The following is a 22,345-nucleotide window of genomic DNA, read 5'->3' as shown; positions in this document are numbered from 1 at the left end:
GGGATGGGTTAGTAAATTTGCTGATGCCACAAAGGTTGGGGGTGTTGTGAATAGTGTGGAGGGCTGTCAGAGGTTACAGCGGGACATCGACAGGATGCAAAACTGGGCTGAGAAGTGAGAGATGGAGTTCAACCCAGACAAGCGTTAGGTGGTTCATTTTGGTAGGTCAAATATGATGGCAGAATATAGTAAGGCTTTTGGCATTGTGGAGGATCAGAGGGATCTTGGGGTCCATGTCCATTGGTCACTCAAAGCTGCTACGCAGGTTGACTCTGTGGTTAAGAAGGCATACGGTGCATTGGCCTTCATCAACTAGGATTGAGTTCAAGAGCTGAGAGGTAATGTTGCAGCTATATAGGACACGGTCAGACCCCACTTGGAGTACCGCGCTCGGTTCTGGCCACCTCACTATAGGAAGGATGTGGAAACTATAGAAAGGGTGCAGAGGAGATTTACAAGGATGTTGCCTGGATTCGGGAGCATGCCTTATGATAATAGGTTGCGTGAACTTGGCCTTTTCTCCTTGGTGCGACCGAGGATGAGAGGTGACCTGATAGTGGTGTATATAATATGATGAGAGGCATTGATCATGTGGATAATCAGAGGCTTTTTCCTAGGGTTGAAATGGCTAACACGAGAGGGCACAGTTTGAAGGTGCTTGGAAGCAGATACAGAGGAGATGTCAGGGGCAAGTTCTTTTACACAGAGGGCGGTGAGTGCGTGGAATGGGCTGCCAGTGACTGCGGTGGAAGCAGATACGATAGGGTTTTTTAAGAGACTCCTGGACAGGTATATGGTGCTTAGAAAAATAGAGGGCTATGGGTAACCCTAGGTAATTTCCCTAGGTACATGTTCAGCACAGCATCATGGGCCGAAGGGCCTGTATTGTGCTGTAGGTTTTCTATGTTTCTCTGTTTCAAGTATCATTGGGGCAGGTTTGCTGGGGGCTGTAGGGAGGGTTTAAAGTAATTTGGCAGGGAGATGGGAACCAAAGTGATAAGGTCTGAGTGTGGGGCAATTGGTATACAAGTAGGAGCAATGTAGTGAAACTGTGACAAAAGACAGGCAGGTGATAGGACAAAATTGAACAGGACTGAAGGTGATATACTAGAATGTACACAGTTTACTGAGTAAGGTAGATGATCATGTAGTGCGGGGGTCAGAAATGAGTGACGTTGCTATTACTAAGGAGAATAAGTTTGGGAAGCTGAAAGGTCTGAAGGTAGACAAATCACTTGGACCAGATAGACTGCACTCTGGGATTTGTGAAGGAGGCAGCTGAGGATATTGTGGTGGGATTAATAATACTCTTTCAAGAATCACTAGATTCTGGAATGGTTCCTGAGGACTGGAAAATTGCAAATGTCACTCCACTCCTTAAGAAGGGAGGGAGTTAGAAGAAAGGAAATTATAGACCAGTTAGCCTGTCTCAGTGGTTGCGAAGATGTTGGAGTACATTATTAAGGATGAGGTTTTGAAGTATTTGGACATGTATGATAGAATAGGCCAAAGTCAGCAATGTTTCCTTAATCTGTTGGAATTCTTTGAGGAAATAACAGGCTGGATAATGAAGAAGTCACTGGATGTTGTTTACTTGAATTTTCAGAAGCCTTTGACAAACTGCCACACATGAGGCTGCTTATCAAGATAAGAGGCCATGGTATTACAGGAAGGATACGAGCATGGATAGAAGATTGGCTGACTGGCAGGAGGCAGAGATTGGGAATGAAGGGTGCCTTTTTTGGTTGGCTGGTGGTGTTCTGCAGGAGTCGGAATTGGGACTGCTTCTTTTCACAGAATATGTCAGTGATTTGGCTGATGGAATTGATGGCTTTGTGGACAGGTTTGCAGACAATATAAAGGTAGGTTGAGGGGCAGATAGTGTTGAAGAAGCACAGAGTCTGCAGAAAGACAGACGTATTGAGAGAATTGGCAAATGGAATATACTGTTGGGAAGTGTATGGTCATGCACTTTGGTAGGAGGAGTAAAGGTGCAGACTATTTCCTAAATAGGAAGAAAATTCAAAAATCAGAGGTGCAAAAGTTCTTGGGAGCCTTCATGCAGGATTCACAGAAGGTTAACTTGCAGACAACAGGAATTCTGCAGATGCTGGAAATTCAAGCAACGCACATAAAAGTTGCTGGTGAACGCAGCGGGCCAGGCAGCATCTCTAGGAAGAGGTACAGTCGACGTTTCAGGCCGAGACCCTTGGTCAGGACTAACTGAAGGAAGAGTGAGTAAGGGATTTGAAAGTTGGAGGGGGAGGGGGAGATCCAAAATGATAGGAGAAGACAGGAGGGGGAGGGATGGAGCCAAGAGCTGGACAGGTGATTGGCAAAAGGGATACGAGAGGATCATGGGACAGGAGGTCCGGGAAGAAAGACAAGGGGGGGGACCCAGAGGATGGGCAAGGGGTATATTCAGAGGGACAGAGGGAGAAAAAGGAGAGTGAGAGAAAGAACGTGTGTATAAAAATAAGTAACAGATGGGGTACGAGGGGGAGGTGGGGCATTAGCGGAAGTTAGAGAAGTCAATGTTCATGCCATCAGGTTGGAGGCTACCCAGACAGAATATAAGGTGTTGTTCCTCCAACCTGAGTGTGGCTTCATCTTCACAGTAGAGGAGGCCGTGGATAGACATGTCAGAATGGGAATGGGATGTGGAATTAAAATGTGTGGCCACTGGGAGATCCTGCTTTCTCTGGCGGACAGAGCGTAGAAGTTCAGCAAAGCGGTCTCCCAGTCTGCGTCGGGTCTCGCCAATATATAAAAGGCCACATCGGGAGCACCGGACGAAGTATATCACCCCAGTCGACTCACAGGTGAAGTGATGCCTCACCTGGAAGGACTGTTTGGGGCCCTGAATGGTGGTAAGGGAGGAAGTGTAAGGGCATGTGTAGCACTTGTTCCGCTTACACGGATAACTTGCAGGTTGTGTCGGTGGTGAAGAAGGCAGATTTTGAGAGGACTAGAATATAAAAGCAAGGATGTAATGTTGAGGCTTTATAAGGCATTGGTCAGGCAGATGATCGGACAAAATTGAAAAGAGTGATGAATACAGGACTGTTTTGGGCCCCTTATCTAAGAAAAGATGGTATTGGAAAAGGTCCAGAGGAGATTCATGAGGATGTTTCCGAGGATGAAAGGGTTAACGTATGAGGAATGTGTGATGACTGGGCCTGTACTCGCTGGAGTTATGAAGTTTGAGGGGGGAATCTCATTGAAACCTATCAAATATTGAAAGGCCTAGATAGAGCAAATGCGACCCGATGTTTTCTATCGTGAGGGAGTCTAGAGCTAGAGGACAGTGAAACTGGAATTCATTGCCACAGATGCTTTAACGAGGAGGTGTTAAAGGAGGGTGTTAAAGGTTATGGGGAGAAGGCAAGAGAATGGGGTTGAGGGGGATAATAATTAGTCATGATGGAGTAGCAGAGTAGACTCAGGCCAAATGGCCTAATTCTCCTTCTATGTCTTATGGTCTTATATTGTTAGCTAGGATATAACACAATAGCTGTTGAGATGCTAGGGAATACTGAGGAAGAGAGGAATTTTGGTATCCCTGAAGATGCACGGCAGACAGATCAGGTGGTTAAGAAGGCGTACATGGTGCCTGCCTTCAGTACCAAGAGCATAGTGTAATGGGACCACAAAACATAAGGCCACAGCTGGAGGACCATGTGCTGTTCTGGTCACCAAATGGTGGATACAGAACAGATTCCCTAGAATGTTGTCTGGGATGGAGTGGTTCAGTTAGGAGGAGAGAATATAGGAGGGGTTATGTTCCTTGCACTGGAGAAAGTTGATGGAAGATGTAGAAAGTTATAATATTTGGAAACTTTTCCCCATGGTGTCCATAAGCAGGGGACATAAGGTGAAGGGGTCTAAGGTTGAGAAGAAATACGAGGAAGATTTTATTTTCAGACAGAATGTGGCTGAAATCTGGAATACACTGTCTGAGAGATTGGTGTAGGCATTGGACATAGTAATATTTGTAATATTCAGACAAGCCTTTGACTTGGTTTAGTACAGAAGTCCACAGGTCAAGTACTGGAAAATAGAGTTAGTTTTGCTTGATGGACAGCGTGGGCCGTACGTCCTGTTTTCTTGCGTTGTTGCACTATGACAGGTAAAGCCATAAACACTCTGCATTGAAAAGAATGTGATTCTTCAGATTTGAATTCCGTAGAGATGGAACAGAAGGCGGGCCTGGCTCCAAAGGACATGTTCAGTCACTTCGGTGCAGCATTTTAACATAGAAACATAGAAAACCTACAGCACTATACAGGCCCTTTGGCCCACAGAGTTGTGCCGAACATGTCCCTACCTTAGAAATTACTAGGCTTACCCATAGCCCTCTATTTTACTAAGCTCCATGTACCTATCCAAAAGTCTCTTAAAAGACCCTATCGTATCCGCCTCCACCACCGTTGCTGGCAGCCCATTCCATGCACTCACCACTCCCTGCGTAAAAAACTTACCCCTGACATTTCCTCTGTACCTACTCCCCAGCTCCTTAAACCTGTGTCCTCTTGTGGCAACCGTTTCAGACCTGGGAAAAAGCCTCTGACTATCCACATGATCAATGCCTCTCATCATCTTATACACTTCTATCAGGTCACCTCTCATCCTCCGTCGCTCCAAGGAGAAAAGGCCGAGTTCACTCAACCTAACCATAAGGCATTCTCCGCAATCCAGGCCACGTCCTTGTAAATCTCCTCTGCACCCTTTCTATGGCTTCCACATCCTTCCTGTAGTGAGGCGACCAGAACTGAGCACAGTACTCCAGGTGTGGTCTGATCAAGTGTGGTCCTATATAGCTGCAACATTACCTGTTGGCCCCTAAATTCAATTCCACAATTGATGAAGGTCAATCCACCGTATGCCTTCTTAACCACAGAGTCAACCTGCGCAGCTGCTTTGAGTGTCCTGTGGACTCTGACTCAAAAATCCCTCTGATCACACTGCCAGGAGTCTTATCATTAATACTATATTCTGCCATCATATTTGACCTACCAAAATGAACCACTTCACACTTATCAGGGTTGAACTCCATCTGCCACTTCTCAGCCCAGTTTTGCCCTGCTGTAACCTCTGACAGCCCTCCACACTATCCACAACATCTCCAACCTTTGTGTCATCAGCAAACTTACTAACCCATCCCTCCACTTCCTCATCCAGGTCACTTATAAAAATCACAAAGAGTAGGGGTCCCAGTGCAGATCCCTGAGGCACATCACTGGTCACCGGCCTCCATGCAGAATATGACCCGTCTACAACCACACTTTGCATTCTGTGGGCAAGCCAGTTCTGAATCCACAAAGCAATGTGCCCTTGGATCCCATGCCTCCTTACTTTCTCAATAAGCCTTGCATGGGGTACCTTATCAAATACCTTGCTGAAATCCATATACACTACATCTACTGCTCTTCCTTCATCAATGTGTTCAGTCACATCCTCAAAAAAATTTGATCAGGCTCGTAAGGCATGACCTGTCCTTGACAAAGTCCTGCTGATTACTCCTAATCATACCCCTCCAAATGTTCATAAATCCTGCCTCTCAGGATCTTCTCCAACAACTTACCAACCACTGAGGTAAGACTCACTGGTCTATAATTTCCTGGGCTATCTCTACTCCCTTTCTTGAATAAAGGAACAACATCCGCAACCCTCCAATCCTCCGGAACCTGCCCCGTCCCCATTGATGATGCAAACATCATCGCCAGAGGCTCAGCAATCTCCTTCCTCGCGTCCCACAGTAGCCTGGGGTACATCTCATCTGGTCCCGGCGACTTATTCAACTTGATGCTTTCCAAAAGCTCCAGCACATCCTCTTTCTTAATATCTACATGCTCAAGCTTTTCAGTCTGCTACAAGTCATCACTACAATCACCAAGATCCTTTTCCATAGTGAATACTGAAGTAAAGTATTCATTAAGTACCTCTGCTATTTCCTCTGGTTCTATACACACTTTCCCACTGTCACACTTGATAGGTCATAGAAACATAGAAACATAGAAAATAGGTGCAGGAGTAGGCCATTCGGCCCTTCGAGCCTGCACCGCCATTTATTATGATCATGGCTGATCATCCAACTCAGAACCCAGCCTTCCCTCCATACCCCCTGACCCCTGTAGCCACAAGGGCCATATCTAACTTCCTTTTAAACATAGCTAATGAACTGGCCTCAACAGTTTGCTGTGGCAGAGAATTCCACAGATTCACCACTCTCTGTGTGAAGAAGTTTTTCCTAACCTCGGTCCTAAAAGGCTTCCCCTCTATCCTCAAACTGTGACCCCTCGTTCTAGACCTCCCCAACATCGGGAACAATCTTCCCGCATCTAGCCTGTCCAATCCCTTTAGGATCTTATACGTTTCAATCAGATCCCCCCTCAATCTTCTAAATTCCAACGAGTACAAGCCCAGTTCATCCAGTCTTTCTTCATATGAAAGACCTGCCATCCCAGGTCCTATTCTTTCACATCTTATCCTCTTGCTCTTCACATACTTGTAGAATGCCTTAGGGTATTCCTTAATCCTGTCCGCCAAGGCCTTCTCATGGCCCCTTCTGGCTTTCCTAATTTCCTTCTTAAGCTCCTTCCTGTTAGCCTTATAATCTTCTAGAGCTCTAACATTACCTAGTTCTCTGAACCTTTTGTAAGCTTTTCTTCTTGACTATATTTATTACAGCCTTTGTACACCATGGTTCCTGTACCCTACCATAACTTCCCTGTCTCATTGGAACCCCCCACAAATATCCCCTGAATATTTGCCACATTTCTTCTGCACTTTTCCCTGAGAACATCTGTTTCCAATTTAAGCCTCCAATTTCCTGCCTGATAGCCTCATAATTCCCCTTACTCCAATTAAATGCTTTTCTAACTTGTGTGTTCCTATCTCTCTCCAATGCTATTGTAAAGGAGATAGAATTATGATCAATTAAGAAAATGCAGAATCCAGTTATGTGGCTGTCACACTGAAAACACATGGTGCTCTAGGCAGTTACAGCTGGATCACTATTTCTCTACACATTGAGATTCCAGGGAGACAGTGAAAGCTGGCTGGAGCTGAGAAGGAAAGCTAGGTTAATTTTTCAACATCGAATGAAGTTGGGTGAAGGTTAGCATTGGTGTTAGTGACTCAAAATAGGAACAGTTAGTTTTTAACATTATCTCCATAATTCGAGGCAGGGTTGGAAGTCTGCAGAGGGGCAAGAATGTGAGTGATGTGTGAGGAGGAACACTGGAAAGACTGGGGTTGTGGAGAGGGATTGTGGCAGGGCAATGCAAAGGGAGAGTGGGGTATGCTGGGGGGGGGGGCAAGACATAGCATCAAAGTGATTGTGCTGTTGGCATTTGCATGAAACTGCAATGACAGCCATATGCATTTTCTGTTCAGCTTAATGTCCCATTTGAAAACTGTTTGGTAAATATATCTGTATAGATAAAATCTTCCCTAAGTTGTCTTGTAACATTTGTATTTCAGTTCCATGGTTATACGTGACCTGACCTTACGTAGTGCCGCCAGCTTTGGCTCCTTCCATCTGATCCGGCTGCTTTATGATGAGTACATGTTTTACCTGGTGGAGCATCGTGTGGCACTGGCAACAGGCGAGACTCCGATAGCTGTGATGGGCGAGGTATGTCATGAACCAGAGGATCACAGAATCATTAAGGTAGCACAGTGGCAAAGCATTAATGCTGCTGCCTCAGTTCTAAGGAACTGGATTCAATCCTTACCTGAAGACCTGTCTGTGTGGAGTTCTTCCTGATACTACCTGGGTTTTCCCAGGTTCTCCATTATCCTCCCACATCCTAAAAATATGCTGCTAGATTCGTTTTTTCACTGTATAACTCTTAGTGAATGTAAATGGCAATCAGTTGGTGGGTATATGAGAGAGATAATAAGGTGCAGAGTTACTAGGAATAAGGGACTGATGGGATTTCTCCAATAGGAGTCAATAAAAAATCAATGGACTGAAGGGTGTGTTGTGTGAGCCATGTGGATCAATAGCAGGATGGGTCACTCAGTCTCTCGATCCAGTCCCGTCAATCAGTCAGTATGTATTGATCTAATTGTAACCTCAACCCTGGGGGGCCTGAGTTACAGGGTGAGGTTGGTCAGATTAGGTCTTTAATCCTTGGGGCATAGGAGAATGGAGGGCAACCTTATAGAAGTTTTTAAAATTATGAGAGGCATAGGTGGTTGGTAAGTCTTTTCCCCAGTGTAGGGGAGTCCAAAACTTAGGAGCATAGATTTGGGGCAAGAGGGGAAAGATTAGAAAAAGACTTAAGGGACAGTGTTTTCATGCAGAGCTAGTGAGTGCATAGAACGAGCTGCCAGAGGAAGTAGTTGAGGCAGGTACGATAGTATTATTTCAGAAGCTCTTAGCTAGGTACAAGGAGAGGTGGGACTAAAGGATATGGATCAAAAGTGGGAAATTGGGACTAGCTGGGTGGGTACCGTTATCGGCATGAGCCATTTGACCATAATAGCAGAATCAGGCCATTTGGCCCATCGAGTCTGCTCCATCTTTCAATCATGGCTGATCCTTTTTTCCCCTCCTCAGCCCCACTCCCGGCCTTCTCTCCATAACCTTTGATGCTGTGTCCAATCAAGAACCTATCAAGCTCTGCTTTAAATACACCCAACGACCTGACCTCCACAGCTGCCTGTGGTAACAAGTTCCACAAATTCATCACCCTCTGGCTAAAGAAAATTTTCTCTGTTTTAAATGGACGCCCCTTTATCCAGAGGCTGTGCCCTCTTGTCCTGGACTCCCCCACCATGGGAAACATCCTTTCCACATCTACTCTGTCTAGGCCTTTCAACATCCGAAAGGTTTTAATGAGATCTCTCCCCTCATCTTTCTAAATTCCAGCAAGTACAGACCCAGAGCCATCAAACATTCCTCGTATGATAACCCTTTCATTCCTGGAATCATCCTTGTGAACCTCCTCTGAACCCTCTCCAATGCCTGCACATCTTTTCTTAGGTAAAAAGCCCAAAACACTTCACAATACTCAAGGTGAGGCCTCAGCAGTGCCTTATAAAGCCTCAGTATCTCATCCCTGCTCTTATATTCTAGACCTCTTGAAATGAATAGTAACATTGCAATTCCCTTTCTCACCACCAACTCAACCTGCAAGTTAACCTTTAGTGTGTTCTGCACAAGTACTCCCAAGTCCCCTTGTATCTCAGATTTTTGAACTTTCTCCTTGTTTAGAAAATAGTCTTCACATTTGTTTCTTCAGCCAAAGTATGTGACCATACATTTTCCAACATTGTACTTCAGTAAGGCCTTTGACAAGGTCCCGCATGGGAGGTTAGTTAGGAAAATTCAGTCGCTAGGTATACATGGAGAGGTGGTAAATTGGATTAGACATTGGCTCAATGGAAGAAGCCAAAGAGTGGTAGTAGAGAATTGCTTCTCCGAGTGGAGGCCTGTGACTAGTGGTGTGCCACAGGGATCAGTGCTGGGTCCATTGTTATTTGTCATCTATATCAATGATCTGGATGATATGTGGTAAATTAGATCAGCAAATTTGCTGATGATACAAAGATTGGAGGTGTAGTAGACAGTGAGGAAGGTTTTCAGAGCCTGCAGAGGGACTTGGACCAGCTGGAAAAGTGGGCTGGAAAATGGCAGATGGAGTTTAATACAGACAAGTGTGAGGTATTGCACGTTGGAAGGACAAACCAAGGTAGAACATACAGGGTTAATGGTAAGGCACTGAGAAGTGCAGTAGAACAGAGGGATCTGGGAATACAGATACAAAATTCCCTAAAAGTGGCGTCACAGGTAGATAGGGTCGTAAAGAGAGCTTTTGGTACATTGGCCTTTATTAATCAAAGTATTGAGTATAAGAGCTGGAATGTTATGATGAGGTTGTATAAGGTATTGGTGAGGCCGAATCTGGAGTATTGTGTTCAGTTTTGGTCACCAAATTACAGGAAGGATATAAATAAGGTTGAAAGAGTGCAGAGGAGGTTTACAAGGATGTTGCCGGGACTTGAGAAACTCAGTTACAGAGAAAGGTTGAATAGGTTAGGACTTTATTCCCTGGAGCGTAGAAGAATGAGGGGAGATTTGATAGAGGTATATAAAATTATGATGGGTATAGATAGAGTGAATGCAAGCAGGCTTTTTCCACTGAGGCAAGGGGAGAAAAAAACCAGAGGACATGGGTTAAGGGTGAGGGGGGAAAAGTTTAAAGGGAACATTAGGGGGAGCTTCTTCACACAGAGAGTGGTGGGAGTATGGAATGAGCTGCCAGCTGAGGTGGTAAATGCGGGTTCTTTTTTAACATTTAAGAATAAATTGGACAGATACATGGATGGAAGGTGTCTGGAGGGATATGGGCCATGTGCAGGTCAGTGGGACTAGGCAGAAAATGGTTCGGCACAGTCAAGAAGGGCCAAAGGGCCTGTTTCTGTGCTGTAGTTTTCTATGGTTTCTATTAATCACTTTTTTGCCCATTCTCCCAATCTGTCTAAGTCCTTCTGCTTCCTCAACACTACCTGCCCCTCCACCAATCTTCGTGTCATCTGCAAACTTGGCAACAAAGCCATCTATTCTATCATGTAAATCATTTATATACAGCATAAAAAGTAGTGGTCCCAACACTGACCCCTGCGGAACACCACTACTCACTGGCAGCCAACCAGCAAAGGTTCTTTTATTCCCACTCACTACCTCTTACCCATCAGCCAATGCTCTAACCATGTCAGTAACTTTCCTGTAATACCATGAGCTTTTAACTTGGTAAACAGCCTTATGTGTGGCACCTTGCCAAAGGCCTTCTGAAAGTCCAAATACACAACATCCACTGTATCACCTTTATCTATCCTACTTGTAATCTCTTCAAAGAATTCCATCAGGTTCATCAGGGCAAGATTTTCCCTTATGGAAACCATGCTTCCCAATCCTCTATCTTCCCACTGACTTTTGCTTTGTTGTTTTTCATTCGCTTTTACATTAGCTTTGACTTCCCTTGTCAGCCATTACTGTTTTGTTATTTGAGTATTTCTTTGTTTTTGGAATACATTTATCTTGTACTTTCCTCATTTTTTCCAGAAGCTCAAGCCATTGCTGCTCTACTGTCATCCCTGCCAGCATTTCCTTCTATCTCATTCCAACATTGCTGTATATTTCTATGTTCTATATTCTTATTTTCTTTGGTGCACTCCTCCCTCATATCACTGTAATTTCCTTTACTCTACTGAAATACTGCAACAACAGACTTTACTTTCTCCCTATCAAATTTCAAGTTGAACTCAATCATATTGTGATCTCTGACTCCTAAGGGTTTCCTTACCTTAAGCTCCCTAATCACCGCTGGTTCATTACATAACACCCAATCCACTATAGCTGATCCACTAGTAGATTCAATGACAGACTGCTCTAAAAAGCCATCTCAAGGCATTCAACAAATTCATTCTCTTGAGATCCATTACCACCTGATTTTCCCAATCTACCTGCATGTTAAAATCTATGACTATCATAACATGCCTTTTCAGTAATCTGTGGTCCACATCCCAGCTACTGTTTGGAAGTCTGTATATAACTGCCATCAATGTTCTTTTACCCTTGCAGTTTCTTAACTCAACCCACAAGGATTCAACATCTTCTGATCCTATGTCACATCTTTCTATTGTTTTGATGCCATTTTTTACAACAGGGTCACGCCATTCCCTCTGCCTACCTTCCCATTCCTCCAATACAACATGTAACCTTGGACATTTAGCTCCCAACTACAACTATCCTTCAGCCACAAATCAGTAATGGCCAGATCATAACTGACAATCTGTAAAACAAGATTATCCATCTTTTTTGTTATACTCTGTGCATTGAGATTTAACACTGTATTTGATACTGTTTTTGATTCTGCATCCCTAATGTACTGATACTGCCGGCTGCAATTTTGTCCTGTCATTTGCCTGCCCTTCCTGACAGTCAGTGTGCATGCTATCTTTGCTTTTTTTACCATCCATTCTGTACTGAGTCCCTTTACTCTAGTTCCCACCCCTCTGCCAAATTAGTTTAAACTCAACCCAAGAACTCCAACAAACCTGCCCACAAGAATATTGGCCCCGCTCAGGTTCAGGTGCAACCTGTCACTTTTGAACAGGTCCTACATCCCCCAGAAGAGATCCTAATGGTCCAAGAACCTGAAGCCTCCAAAATCATGCATTTCTCTGCCAAATCACCCTGTTTTTACACTCACTGGCATGTGGCACAGGTAGCAATCCAGAAATTACTACCCTGGAGGCCCTGCTTCTCAGTTTTCTACCTAGCTCTCTAAATTCTCTCTTCAGGACCTCTTTGCTATTCCTTACTATGTCATTAGTACCAACATGTACCAAGACATCTGGCTTCTCTCCCTCCCCCTCCAAAATGCTGTGATGCAATCCAAGACCTCCCTGACCCTGACACCTGGGAGGCCACATACCATCCAAGTGTCCCGCTCAGGTCTGAAGAATGTCCTGCCTGTTCCTCTATCACTACTGCTCCCCTATTCTCCCTCTTTCTCTTCTGCACCATGGACCCATAATCAGTGCCAGTAACCTGGTTTCCATGGCATTCCCCTGGGAGATCACCTCCACAACAGTATCCAAGATGGTATACTTATTATTGAGGAGAATGGCCACAGGGGTGCTCTGAGCTAATTACCTAGTCACCTTCCCATTCTTTCTCCTGACAGTCGCCTCCTGCAACTTCGGGCTGATTACTTCCCTGTAATTCCAATCGATGATCTTCTTACTCTCCTGTGCAAGACCGCTCTAGATCCCTAACATGGTCTTCAAGGAGCTGCAGCTGATACACTTTGCACAGATGTAGTTCCAGAGTGTCCCAGAACTCCAACATCCAGCATGAAGAACACACGTGGAAAATCCTGGCAATCCTGGACAATGTTTCTCACCCTCTGCCACCTTGGCTGAACAGAGGAGCACTTTAGTAATAGACTAAGACAACTGCACTGCTCCAAAGAGCGCTAGATGAGGTCATTCTTACCCTCGGCCATGGGGAAGTGATAACACCCTCCTGATAGACTGTTTGTGGTAACTTATTTTTCTATTTCTCTTCTAATATTTATATCTGTGCACTTGTAATGCTGCAGTGACACTGTAATTGCCTTTGGGAATAATAAAGTATCTATCTTAAACTATACTAAGTACCTCTGACACAGTAAGAAAAATGGGAAACTTAACAGAAACTTACCTGGACAAATCACCCAGAGCCAATGCTTCTTCCGAGCCTGACACTCCTACTCTCACCACTGGCCTACCCCCAACGGCTGCTCCGCTGGGTAAGCTGCACACACTTATTTACTCCTCTCTGAGCTGCTGCCGCTGCTGATTGGGCCGCAGAATGACACCAAACACCCGTGAAGCTCTCCGTTTAAATGAGCACTTTCAACCTGTGAGTAACCTCCTCACTGTGTGCTGCTCCTGCCGGTGATAGGGCTGCCGGAATGACGGTGTGTATCCGTGCTGTATTGCTATGACTCTGTATTCCCACCTGTCCCAGTCACCTTTCATACCCCCGCTTATCAATAATCTAGCTGTGAAAATTAGAAAAGCTCTAGATGCTGGAAATCTGAAACAAAAACAGAATGCTGGAAAATCTCAGCGTGTAAGATAGCAGCTGTAGGAAGATGTCAGCTGATGTTCTAGATTGTGACCCCTTATCAGAACTGGGGAACAGAGGGAATAAGGTAGTCTTCAGTTACAGTAAAGGAAGGGATGGGCAGAACAGAAATGTGTAGACCAAGTTCCACTTTGTTTTGTATTGCTAATAGCAGGCGTGAGGGACATGCCCAGTGGTCCAATCCACTGGCAGGAAGGAGGAAAACAATGAAGACCAACTCTGATGTCCCATTCTGATACTGATAGGGTTGCCGATTTTGGAGATTTCATTATAAATGCCTACAGATTGCAGCATGCCTAGAGAGAGAGAGAGTGAGATGTTTTTCCTCAGGCCTGCATTTTGCCTCACTGTAACAGTGCAGGAGACCACAGACTGGTAAGTCAGAGTGGAGTAAGGTGGAGAGTTAAGGTGTCAGCAACGGGAAGGATAGATCTTACATTGTGAGCGGTAGGACAAAGCAATCTGAGAATACAGATCCATAATTCCTTGAAAGTGCCACCACAGTTAGTTAAGATCATAAAGAAAGCTTTATGAAGCACATTGGGCTTGAGTAGAGGCTTGTTATGTTGAAATTGTATATGAGTTGGTGAGGTCAAATTTGAATATTGCATACAATTCTGGTCACCTACCTGATTGAAAGAGAACAGAGAGAATTTATAAGACCATTGTGGGGGTTGAGTTACAGGGAAAGGTTAGGAATTTATTCCCTGAGACATACAAAACTGAGGGGAAATTTGATAGTGGTCTACAAAATTTTGAGGGATATAGATCGGGTAAATACAAGCAGGCTTTTTCCACTGAGGCTGAGTGAAACTGCAACTAGAGGTCATGGGTTTAAGGTGGAAGGTGAGATGTTTAAGAGAAACGTCAGAAGGAACTTCTTCACTCAGAGGGTGGTGCAAGTGTGGATCGAGCCGCCAGCGGGTTCCATATCAACACGAGGGAAATTTGGATAGGGACATGAATGAGAGGGATATGGAGGGCTATGACAGGTACAGATAGATGGGACTAGGCAGTGTGTCGAGGAGACCACACTGTGAAAAGGCTACTTCACCGAGAGGCAGCGTTCAAGTGTATAGATGGTGGGAAGGGCAGACATGACAAGGGACTTATAAAGGGGACAGAATGATCCTTTGAAATTCTGAAAATGGAGTTGAGGTGAATGTGTTTGATGATGGAATTTTGTTGGAGATGTAGCAGAGAATCATCTTTTAAATGTGTTATGAAGGGCGAGGCCCCGGGAACCCACTCCCTTTTCAGTATTTTGGAAGGATTCCTCTGCACCCTTTATGACTCCCTGGTGACCTCTGTCCTTCCCACCATCTGAATACCTGAACACTACTTGCAGGTGAAGCAATCATTCATTTGCACTGTCCAGGAAGAGAGAAGGTAAGAGCAGGGTTGTGGAAATAGATAAAATGCAAGCTAATGCTCTGTCTTCCATCTCCGAGCCTACTTCTTTGGCAAGGACTCTCCACTCCGCACTGATGACTCCTTCTGCTGTCTTCAACCCTTCTCCTCTTCTTGGACACGTTGCCCTGGTCTTCTGCCCACTCTAGACCTTTTCATTGCCAACTGCCAATGGGACATCAACCATCTCGACTTCAACACTCCTCTCTCCAATTCCATTCTCAACCCTTCCGAACGTTCTGCCCTCCACACTAATCCTAACCTCGCCTTTAAGCCCGTAGATAAAGGGAATGCTGTAGTACTCTGGCAGACTGACCTCTACCTTGCTGAGGCCCAGTGACAACTCTCAGATACCTCCTCTTACTTACCCCGAATGGGATCCCACCAAGGAGCACCCAGCCATTGTCTCCCATACCATCACTGACCTTATCTGGGGATCTCCCATCCACTGCTATCAACCTCATAGTTCCCACACCCTGCACCTATTGTTTCTACCTCCTACCCAAGATCCACAAACCTGCCTGTCCAGGTTGACCCTCTTGAGATTTAGGAAACAATTGGAGCCACCAAAGGAAACCTACAGTCACAGGGAGTCGGAGTTCAGGGTCCAATTCCAACATGAAATGCATGGGTTTTCAGGGGTCCTTCAGCTTTCTCCCACGGTCTAAAGACATACCAGTTAGTAGGCTAATTTGTTCCGTGATTAGACTAGGCTAGGGTTGGAAGGGTCTATTTTGCACTGTATCTCTAAATAAATAGTGAATAAATAAAATAAATCACACTAAATTCAGGGGAAGTACTTTGACATCACAGAGGCATCACATGATGTGAAAATGAGGGTTGGGGTAACAGAACAGGCCCTTCAGCCCAGCATCTGTGTGCCTACTAGTTTAAGTAATTTCATTTGCTTGCATGTGGTCCATATCTCATCATTCCCTGCCTGTACATGTCTGTCTAAAAGTCTCTTATCTACTTCCAACACCTCTCTTGGCATTCCAGGCACTTTCCACAACCTGCATAAAAGAATTTGTGTCATAAATCTTTAAATTTTACCCCATTCACCTTAAAGCTATCCCCTCTAGTATTTGATGGTTCTATCCTTGGGGCGCCATGATAGCGGTTAGCGCGACACTATTACAGCTAGGGGTGTCGGAGTTCAGAGTTCAATTCCAGCATCTTCTGTAAGAAAGTTCGTACATTCTTCCTGTGAGTGCGTGGGTTTCCTCCCAGTCCAAAGACGTACCAGTTAGCAGGTTAATTTGCATTTGTAAGTTGTCCCGTGTTTAAGCTAGACTTAAGCAGGTGGGTTGCTTAGACTGGAAGGGGCTGTTCCACTGTATCACTAAATAAACATAGAATTGACACTTTATAGGTTTCTATCGTCACCTCTCAGCCTCCGACACGCCAGAGAAAACAGTCCAAGTCTGTCCAACTTCTCTGTATTGTTAATCCAAGAGGTGCACCTCTTCTCCACCATCGAGAGTCCACAGCCTTTCTGTTTCAAATGCTTCAAATGTGGCCTATTTAAACTACACAGCTGCAGCATGACTTCCTAACTCTCTTGGATAGAGCTGATTTTTTAAAAAACTAACCTTCAATCGAAAATCTGACTGGAGTTATCATGATTTTTTTGGTCGGTCTAATTTGAAGAGAAATATTAAGTGGTCTCTAGAGTAAATATGACTGGACAGGAGAGCTAAGCATTCTAATTCCATATGTTCTGCTTCTTGTAGTTTGGTGATCTGAGCTCCATGTCTCCTCTACAGATGGAGAAAGGTAAGAGCTTTCTTGATGTAGACTGCCTTGGGCATCTCCAAGTTCCAGGTCTGGAGATCCCTGGCATTATATGTCCAGTTATAACAGGGACTATGTTGCATGTTGTGATTGTGTTTAATGAATTTTTGAACAGATGATGGAAGTGGGCTGGAGAGCGAGGTGGATGCAGAACTGAGAGGTGTGAGTGAACCTCCTGTCAAGCGAGAGCGTGTGGACCTCAACCATTCCCTTCAAGAGATGGAAGTCTCCACTCACCAGGAATTAATGAATTCAATATAATCAGACTGAAAAGGTCAAAACCTCCAATGAAACACCCACTTTGGCACTATGTCTGGGGCAGAAGAATACCCCATTCTCCAGGTTCTGGCTGAGCTCGACATAAAGATCACAGAAACTAATTGCAGAAGGTGCACGTGTTAGACCAGTACTTAAACACTCCAACCCTCGAAAGGTGGCTGCAATGGCATTGTCATGTGACCCAGAGGAAGAACGTGAGCCAGAGGAGGCCATGTCCACTGCAATTGAATAACTGTAGGTGGTTAGTGCACAGAGTCCAAGCTATTTTGCAATGACTGTTTAAATGGTTTAGGGTACTGGTTTATAGTGCTGCTTTAGTCATTCTATATAAATTCATTATTGCGGATCCACTGGGATTTTAACTGGCTACTAATTTGAGAATGGCAGGAAACTAATTCGACATTCTATTTTTGCAAATAGAAGAGAACCTTTTAATTTTGTAATTGCTTTTGTCACTCTCCCATCTACCCTCACACTCAGGAGGCTGGCTAAACCATTCCATTCTCTCTGGGGATAGTTCTGTTGTTAAAATATTTCATTTAACTCTTCCTGAGCTAGGAGGTGTATTGGCCAAGTCAGGGCTATGGTGGTTGGCTAGGTAGAATGAAGCTTCTACATAGGGTCCACCACTCTCTCCTCAGAGTCTCGAGACAGGCCAGAGGCATGTGGGTGGTGAATTAGTGAAATGACCGTAAGATCTTACTTTTCCAGTACTTCACTTCCTACGGCTGGGAGACCAGCTGAATGGAGACATGAACTTGTCCATAATGACAACCATCACTGCTCAGGAAGGAGTGTTGAGGTTCATTTGGATGAACCCAGTAACTAAACAATCCTGTCCGCTTTGGACCGATTCTATGGGACTCACTGTGGAAGCCTCTTTGGCCAAACATGCTGTTACTTAGCGAGTGATAATTGCCTTATTAGATCATTATTTTACCCATTTAAAAAATAACCTAGCTGCCCAACAGCTAGTGATAAGATAACTGTGTCCCTTTAGTGGGGTATGTTATACATCAGGGAACCCAGTACATGCATTTCACTGTGCCTTAGGGAAATTTACTGGGATAATGGATGAAATGTGCCTGCACTGGTCAGAGACCCAGACACTGTGAACTGACTTTTAAAATCTGTCATTTATAACTATTTTTGCTACTGATGGTTAAGTGACATCAAACATTTTACTTGCAATTACTAAATAGACAAATTAACCTCAGTAAAGTACCTTGTCTACTTGCTGTAGGTGTCACACAGCAGTTTTTTAAAAACATTACACTACTTTCTAATTACACATGCATGTTTCTGGTTCTGCAGCCTTATTTGTTCTTGAGCAGGTAACTTTTGTACTTTTGGAAACTAGCAAGTCTGATGGTAGAAAACAGACAGTTGTGTGGGCTTTCCTGGAGCTTCGTGTCACATTCTTCCCTCCTCATTTGGTCTTTTGAATGGTGATTGAAACAATTCCACAAAACTGAAGTGTTTACAAACAGCACAACTCTAGAACATGTGAACAAACAGATTTTGCAGTCAGGCAATAAGTTTTAAACATTCCTCTCTTTTTCTTGTCTACATTTCCTGAGCAATTTTGTTTTTGATCAGTGGTTCTTCTGGCTCCAGCTGGGGGGTTGTCACATGCTTCAAATGTAACAAGTAGTCTCCAGAAAAGGGGAGCTGTGTAATCCCTTGGAGCAAAGGCTGCTGGCTTTATCTTGATGGCACGTGTGCACTTTCCATTCACTGTAATTGTACGTGTTAAACATGTTCAGCCATTTCCCTCTTAGTCTACTAAACACTGAGTTTTCGGAAAGCAACTCTCCCGAGCTATTCTCTGCTGACAGTAACACAGATCACTGGTCCTCATACTCAAATCATGGCATCCCACAGAAAATCTGACACATTTTATTGCTTTGAAATGACTAGTTTTTGCAAAGAGCATATCTTCACACGAGATTTTGAAGCTTGTTGGTCTGCTGATTGTACGTTGGTGCCGTTAACACAGCAGGGAACTTAAACCAGAATCATAAATCCCTGTTCGCATAGTATCTGTCATCTACCATCAGCCATTCACCTATCTGTTCTCAACTTTGTCACAATGTTTAAAGTGAGCTGGGAAGCTTAAATATTCCATTTTTGAAGCTCCTTTATGTAACTTATTTATTGGGTTCAATGCAATTAATAAGCCTTTCACTTCTATGTAATTAAAATCAAACATAACAATGAGCAAACCTTAAAGGTTTTGCATCAACTCTGATAGAGTGTATTTAGCAAAGTAGTTAACAGAATGATTGGGACTCTGGAGGGTTCAGGTTTGAACGTGTGCACTGTGTAAGCTGAATTTTCTTCAACTGATTTCATGTGAACTTTTAGCCCATCAGTTTTATTGGATAAGAAGTTAACTTAAAAGTGTTCTTTATTTTTCATTGACCACTGAAGACTCATGTCATTTTCTAAGTAAGTTATTTCTTCAGTTTTCTTTTAAAAAGACTGGAAAATATCTGTTGTAAATGTTTTCAGATGTATTTTTTTTTAATATCCAAATCCTCCCACAATAGGAACAATTAGTATTTTAAAACTTGTCTTTGCTGTGATTTTTACTTTGTGGTACACAGTTTTGCAATGGAACAAAAATTATCCAACCAGCGGGCAAAGAAAGGGGTTAACATTGCAGAACCATTGAAAATTTTAAAACCCATTTTCTGTAACACCAATTATAGCTGATCTCTTTTTACCCAATTTGAATCCATATTTCCTAATTTCTCACCCACAAGCTTCTGTTGATCTGATGCTGCAGTAAATACCTAGCCAAACTGATAACAGCCACCTCTACATGTTGGTGTCTGTATGTAACTGTATTCTACTATTCACATGGGCCATGTCTACCTACACATTGTCCATCTGCCTGGGGTTCAGAGGGTGCTAATTTCACTGTGATATAGTGATGCACTTGGGCTCTGAATTGCTGTGCAAGAATGATGTGGACCTGCATCGGTAACTTCCTACAACATAGAGTTAACCACACTATAGCAGAGCCCTGCACAGGAACTGAAGCTTAAATAAAGTATGCTCTTGGTGATCAGCTGTGATCCAAAGTTTCATTCACTGTGTCCATTTGTCTGGCTCAGGCACAGAGCAGAGAGCTGGGGACAGTGTAACTTGACTGATTCTTCAGGATCAGTAACAGGACCCAGCCACGCCATATATTGTGTTTCAATACCCTCATCATTGGTGAGGGCAGAGCTGGATGTCATTTTTCTTTAAAGGAATTTGTTTCCCAGTATCCAAGTCAAGAAAAGTTATTGAAATTCAGTATATTATAAATAACTGTGTGCACAATGTAACTCACCTCTGCATCCGTGTATACGTGGTACAGTAACTCACTGCTGCATTATAAAGGCCACTTTTGCTAGCACTAGAAACTTTTCCCAATGTATTCCTCCGTCTACAAAATACATGCATGTTACTTAGCAGCAACAAAATTCTAAATATGATGAAGGGTTGTCTGTTTCTCGACTCTGCCTCCAAACCTTCAGAATCAGGTTTATTATCACTGATGTATGTGATGAAATTTGTTGTTTTGCGGCAGCAGTACAGTGCAATACATTAAAAATACTAAGTTACAATAAGAAATATATTTGAAAAATAACTAGTGCTAAGAGAGGAAAATAGTGAGGTATTGTTCATGGACCATTCAGAAATCTGATATCTCTGATTTCAGTTGTATTTTGGCTTTACTCCAAAAGTTATTTATTTTACTTAAAACAATTTGATTTTATTATTCAGGACTGAAACATCAGTTACACACGAGGATAATGTCCTTAGATAATCTTTGATCAATTCGCAAACTGTGTCACTTTATTCTGAACCAAAAGCCTTAGACAAACAGTGTAATTGTATATCCCATGGTTTTTCAACCTCAGAAACATTCATAATTGAATTACTGAATTATCAAGGCATGAAAGTCTACCCATGGTCAGCTGATTATTAAGATCTATGAATTTGTCTCCATTCTGCATTGCATCAGTGGGATTGGGATAATTTTAAGGTGTATAGGTTTTCTGCTTTTACATTATCTGTATTACTGTTTTATTTGTAAAGTGAAAGCGACCCCAATTGCCTGGTTTTACTTACTTCACAAGGTGTAGTTTAGCATCGATGAGCTTGGTTAGTCTAACTTACAGTCTGGAATTTTTTTTTGTTATCTGTAATATGTGTATAAATTGATGTAAAAACTGAAATTTGTTAACATTTTGTGCATTGTGATTATTGTTGGTTTAAATCGTCCCTCGAATTCCATACAAACAGAATCTGTATCACTATTTGGAAAATAGGTCCTCAAAAGATGTTGATTTGATTGTTCCCACAGGGCATTCTTGATCTTAAAAATTAACCTCTTTAAAACTCTGAATTTAATAATAAAAACTTGCTGAATCAGCCGCTCCAGAGAACTGTGCCATGTTCTGCTTTGAAACATAGCCTGTCACGCTTCCCTTCTTTCTTCCTGAATTGGGGGCTCATCCCATCTCATCCTTTGACCAAGTGCACCCTGCCCTGTAACTACTTTCACCATCCCAATCCGTCAGAGCACCCCTCCCTCCATTCGCCTTCTGCTTGTGATCTTCCTGTATCCTTCCCATGTACCACACACCATCCCATCTTAGTGGATCTCCTCTGTTGCTTTACCTATAGCCATCTTACACACTCATCCATCTGTTGGTCTGAACTAAGCAACAAACATCCATCACGGCCACCTGGACTGGACCTCCTCCCTCTCTGTCCAGAGATGAAGCTTTCCATACACGTGCTTCTGAAGTGTCTTCCTTCTTCCAGAACTTTGTTGCCCTCTTCACACCTCTGCTTCCAGCCCCTTCTCTTTCTGGACAGAGAAGCACATTCCCCTCCTTCTGCAGCATTGACTCCCACATTTAACAGATCATCCCTCATAAATTCTGCAACTCCAGTGAAATTTCACCATCGGGTACACCACCCCAGTCAGTAGATTATGATTTCTTTCTTCGCTCTTCCTTCAACAACCCTTCTCACCAGCCCTTTGCCATTTAACTACAGCAGATGCAACACCCATCCTTTCATGCCTGCCCTTCCCGTTGTGAAAAACAAGTCTTTCTAGGTGAAGCAGTGATTCACTTGTTCTTCTGCATCTGTAGCAGAAAACCAAATACAGCTGGCATGAGAATAGGAGTTGACCAAGAGCTC

The 22,345-nt window shown here is 43.6% G+C and overlaps 1 protein-coding gene across 2 annotated transcripts in view; it reads left to right on the top strand.

Annotated features, from left to right (window-relative positions):
• The window catches only part of rfx2 (regulatory factor X, 2 (influences HLA class II expression)), a 220,443-nt gene extending 198,812 nt beyond the window's left edge, over window positions 1-21,631 (top strand). The window contains exons 16-18 of one of the 2 annotated variants that reach the window (XM_063032557.1): window positions 7,486-7,639; window positions 16,795-16,837; window positions 16,971-21,631. In XM_063032557.1, the coding sequence (XP_062888627.1) occupies window positions 7,486-7,639; window positions 16,795-16,837; window positions 16,971-17,116 (343 nt within the window). In that variant the 3' untranslated portion in view covers window positions 17,117-21,631. The remainder of the gene's footprint in view (window positions 1-7,485; window positions 7,640-16,794; window positions 16,838-16,970) is intronic. The other variant, XM_063032556.1, reaches the window with a different exon arrangement.
• The last annotated feature ends 714 nt before the right edge of the window (window positions 21,632-22,345 follow it).

Source organism: Mobula hypostoma, chromosome 24 (genome assembly GCF_963921235.1).
Source record: "Mobula hypostoma chromosome 24, sMobHyp1.1, whole genome shotgun sequence".
NCBI classification, from domain to species: Eukaryota; Metazoa; Chordata; class Chondrichthyes; order Myliobatiformes; family Myliobatidae; genus Mobula; species Mobula hypostoma.
This window is presented reverse-complemented; position numbering and strand designations above follow the sequence as displayed.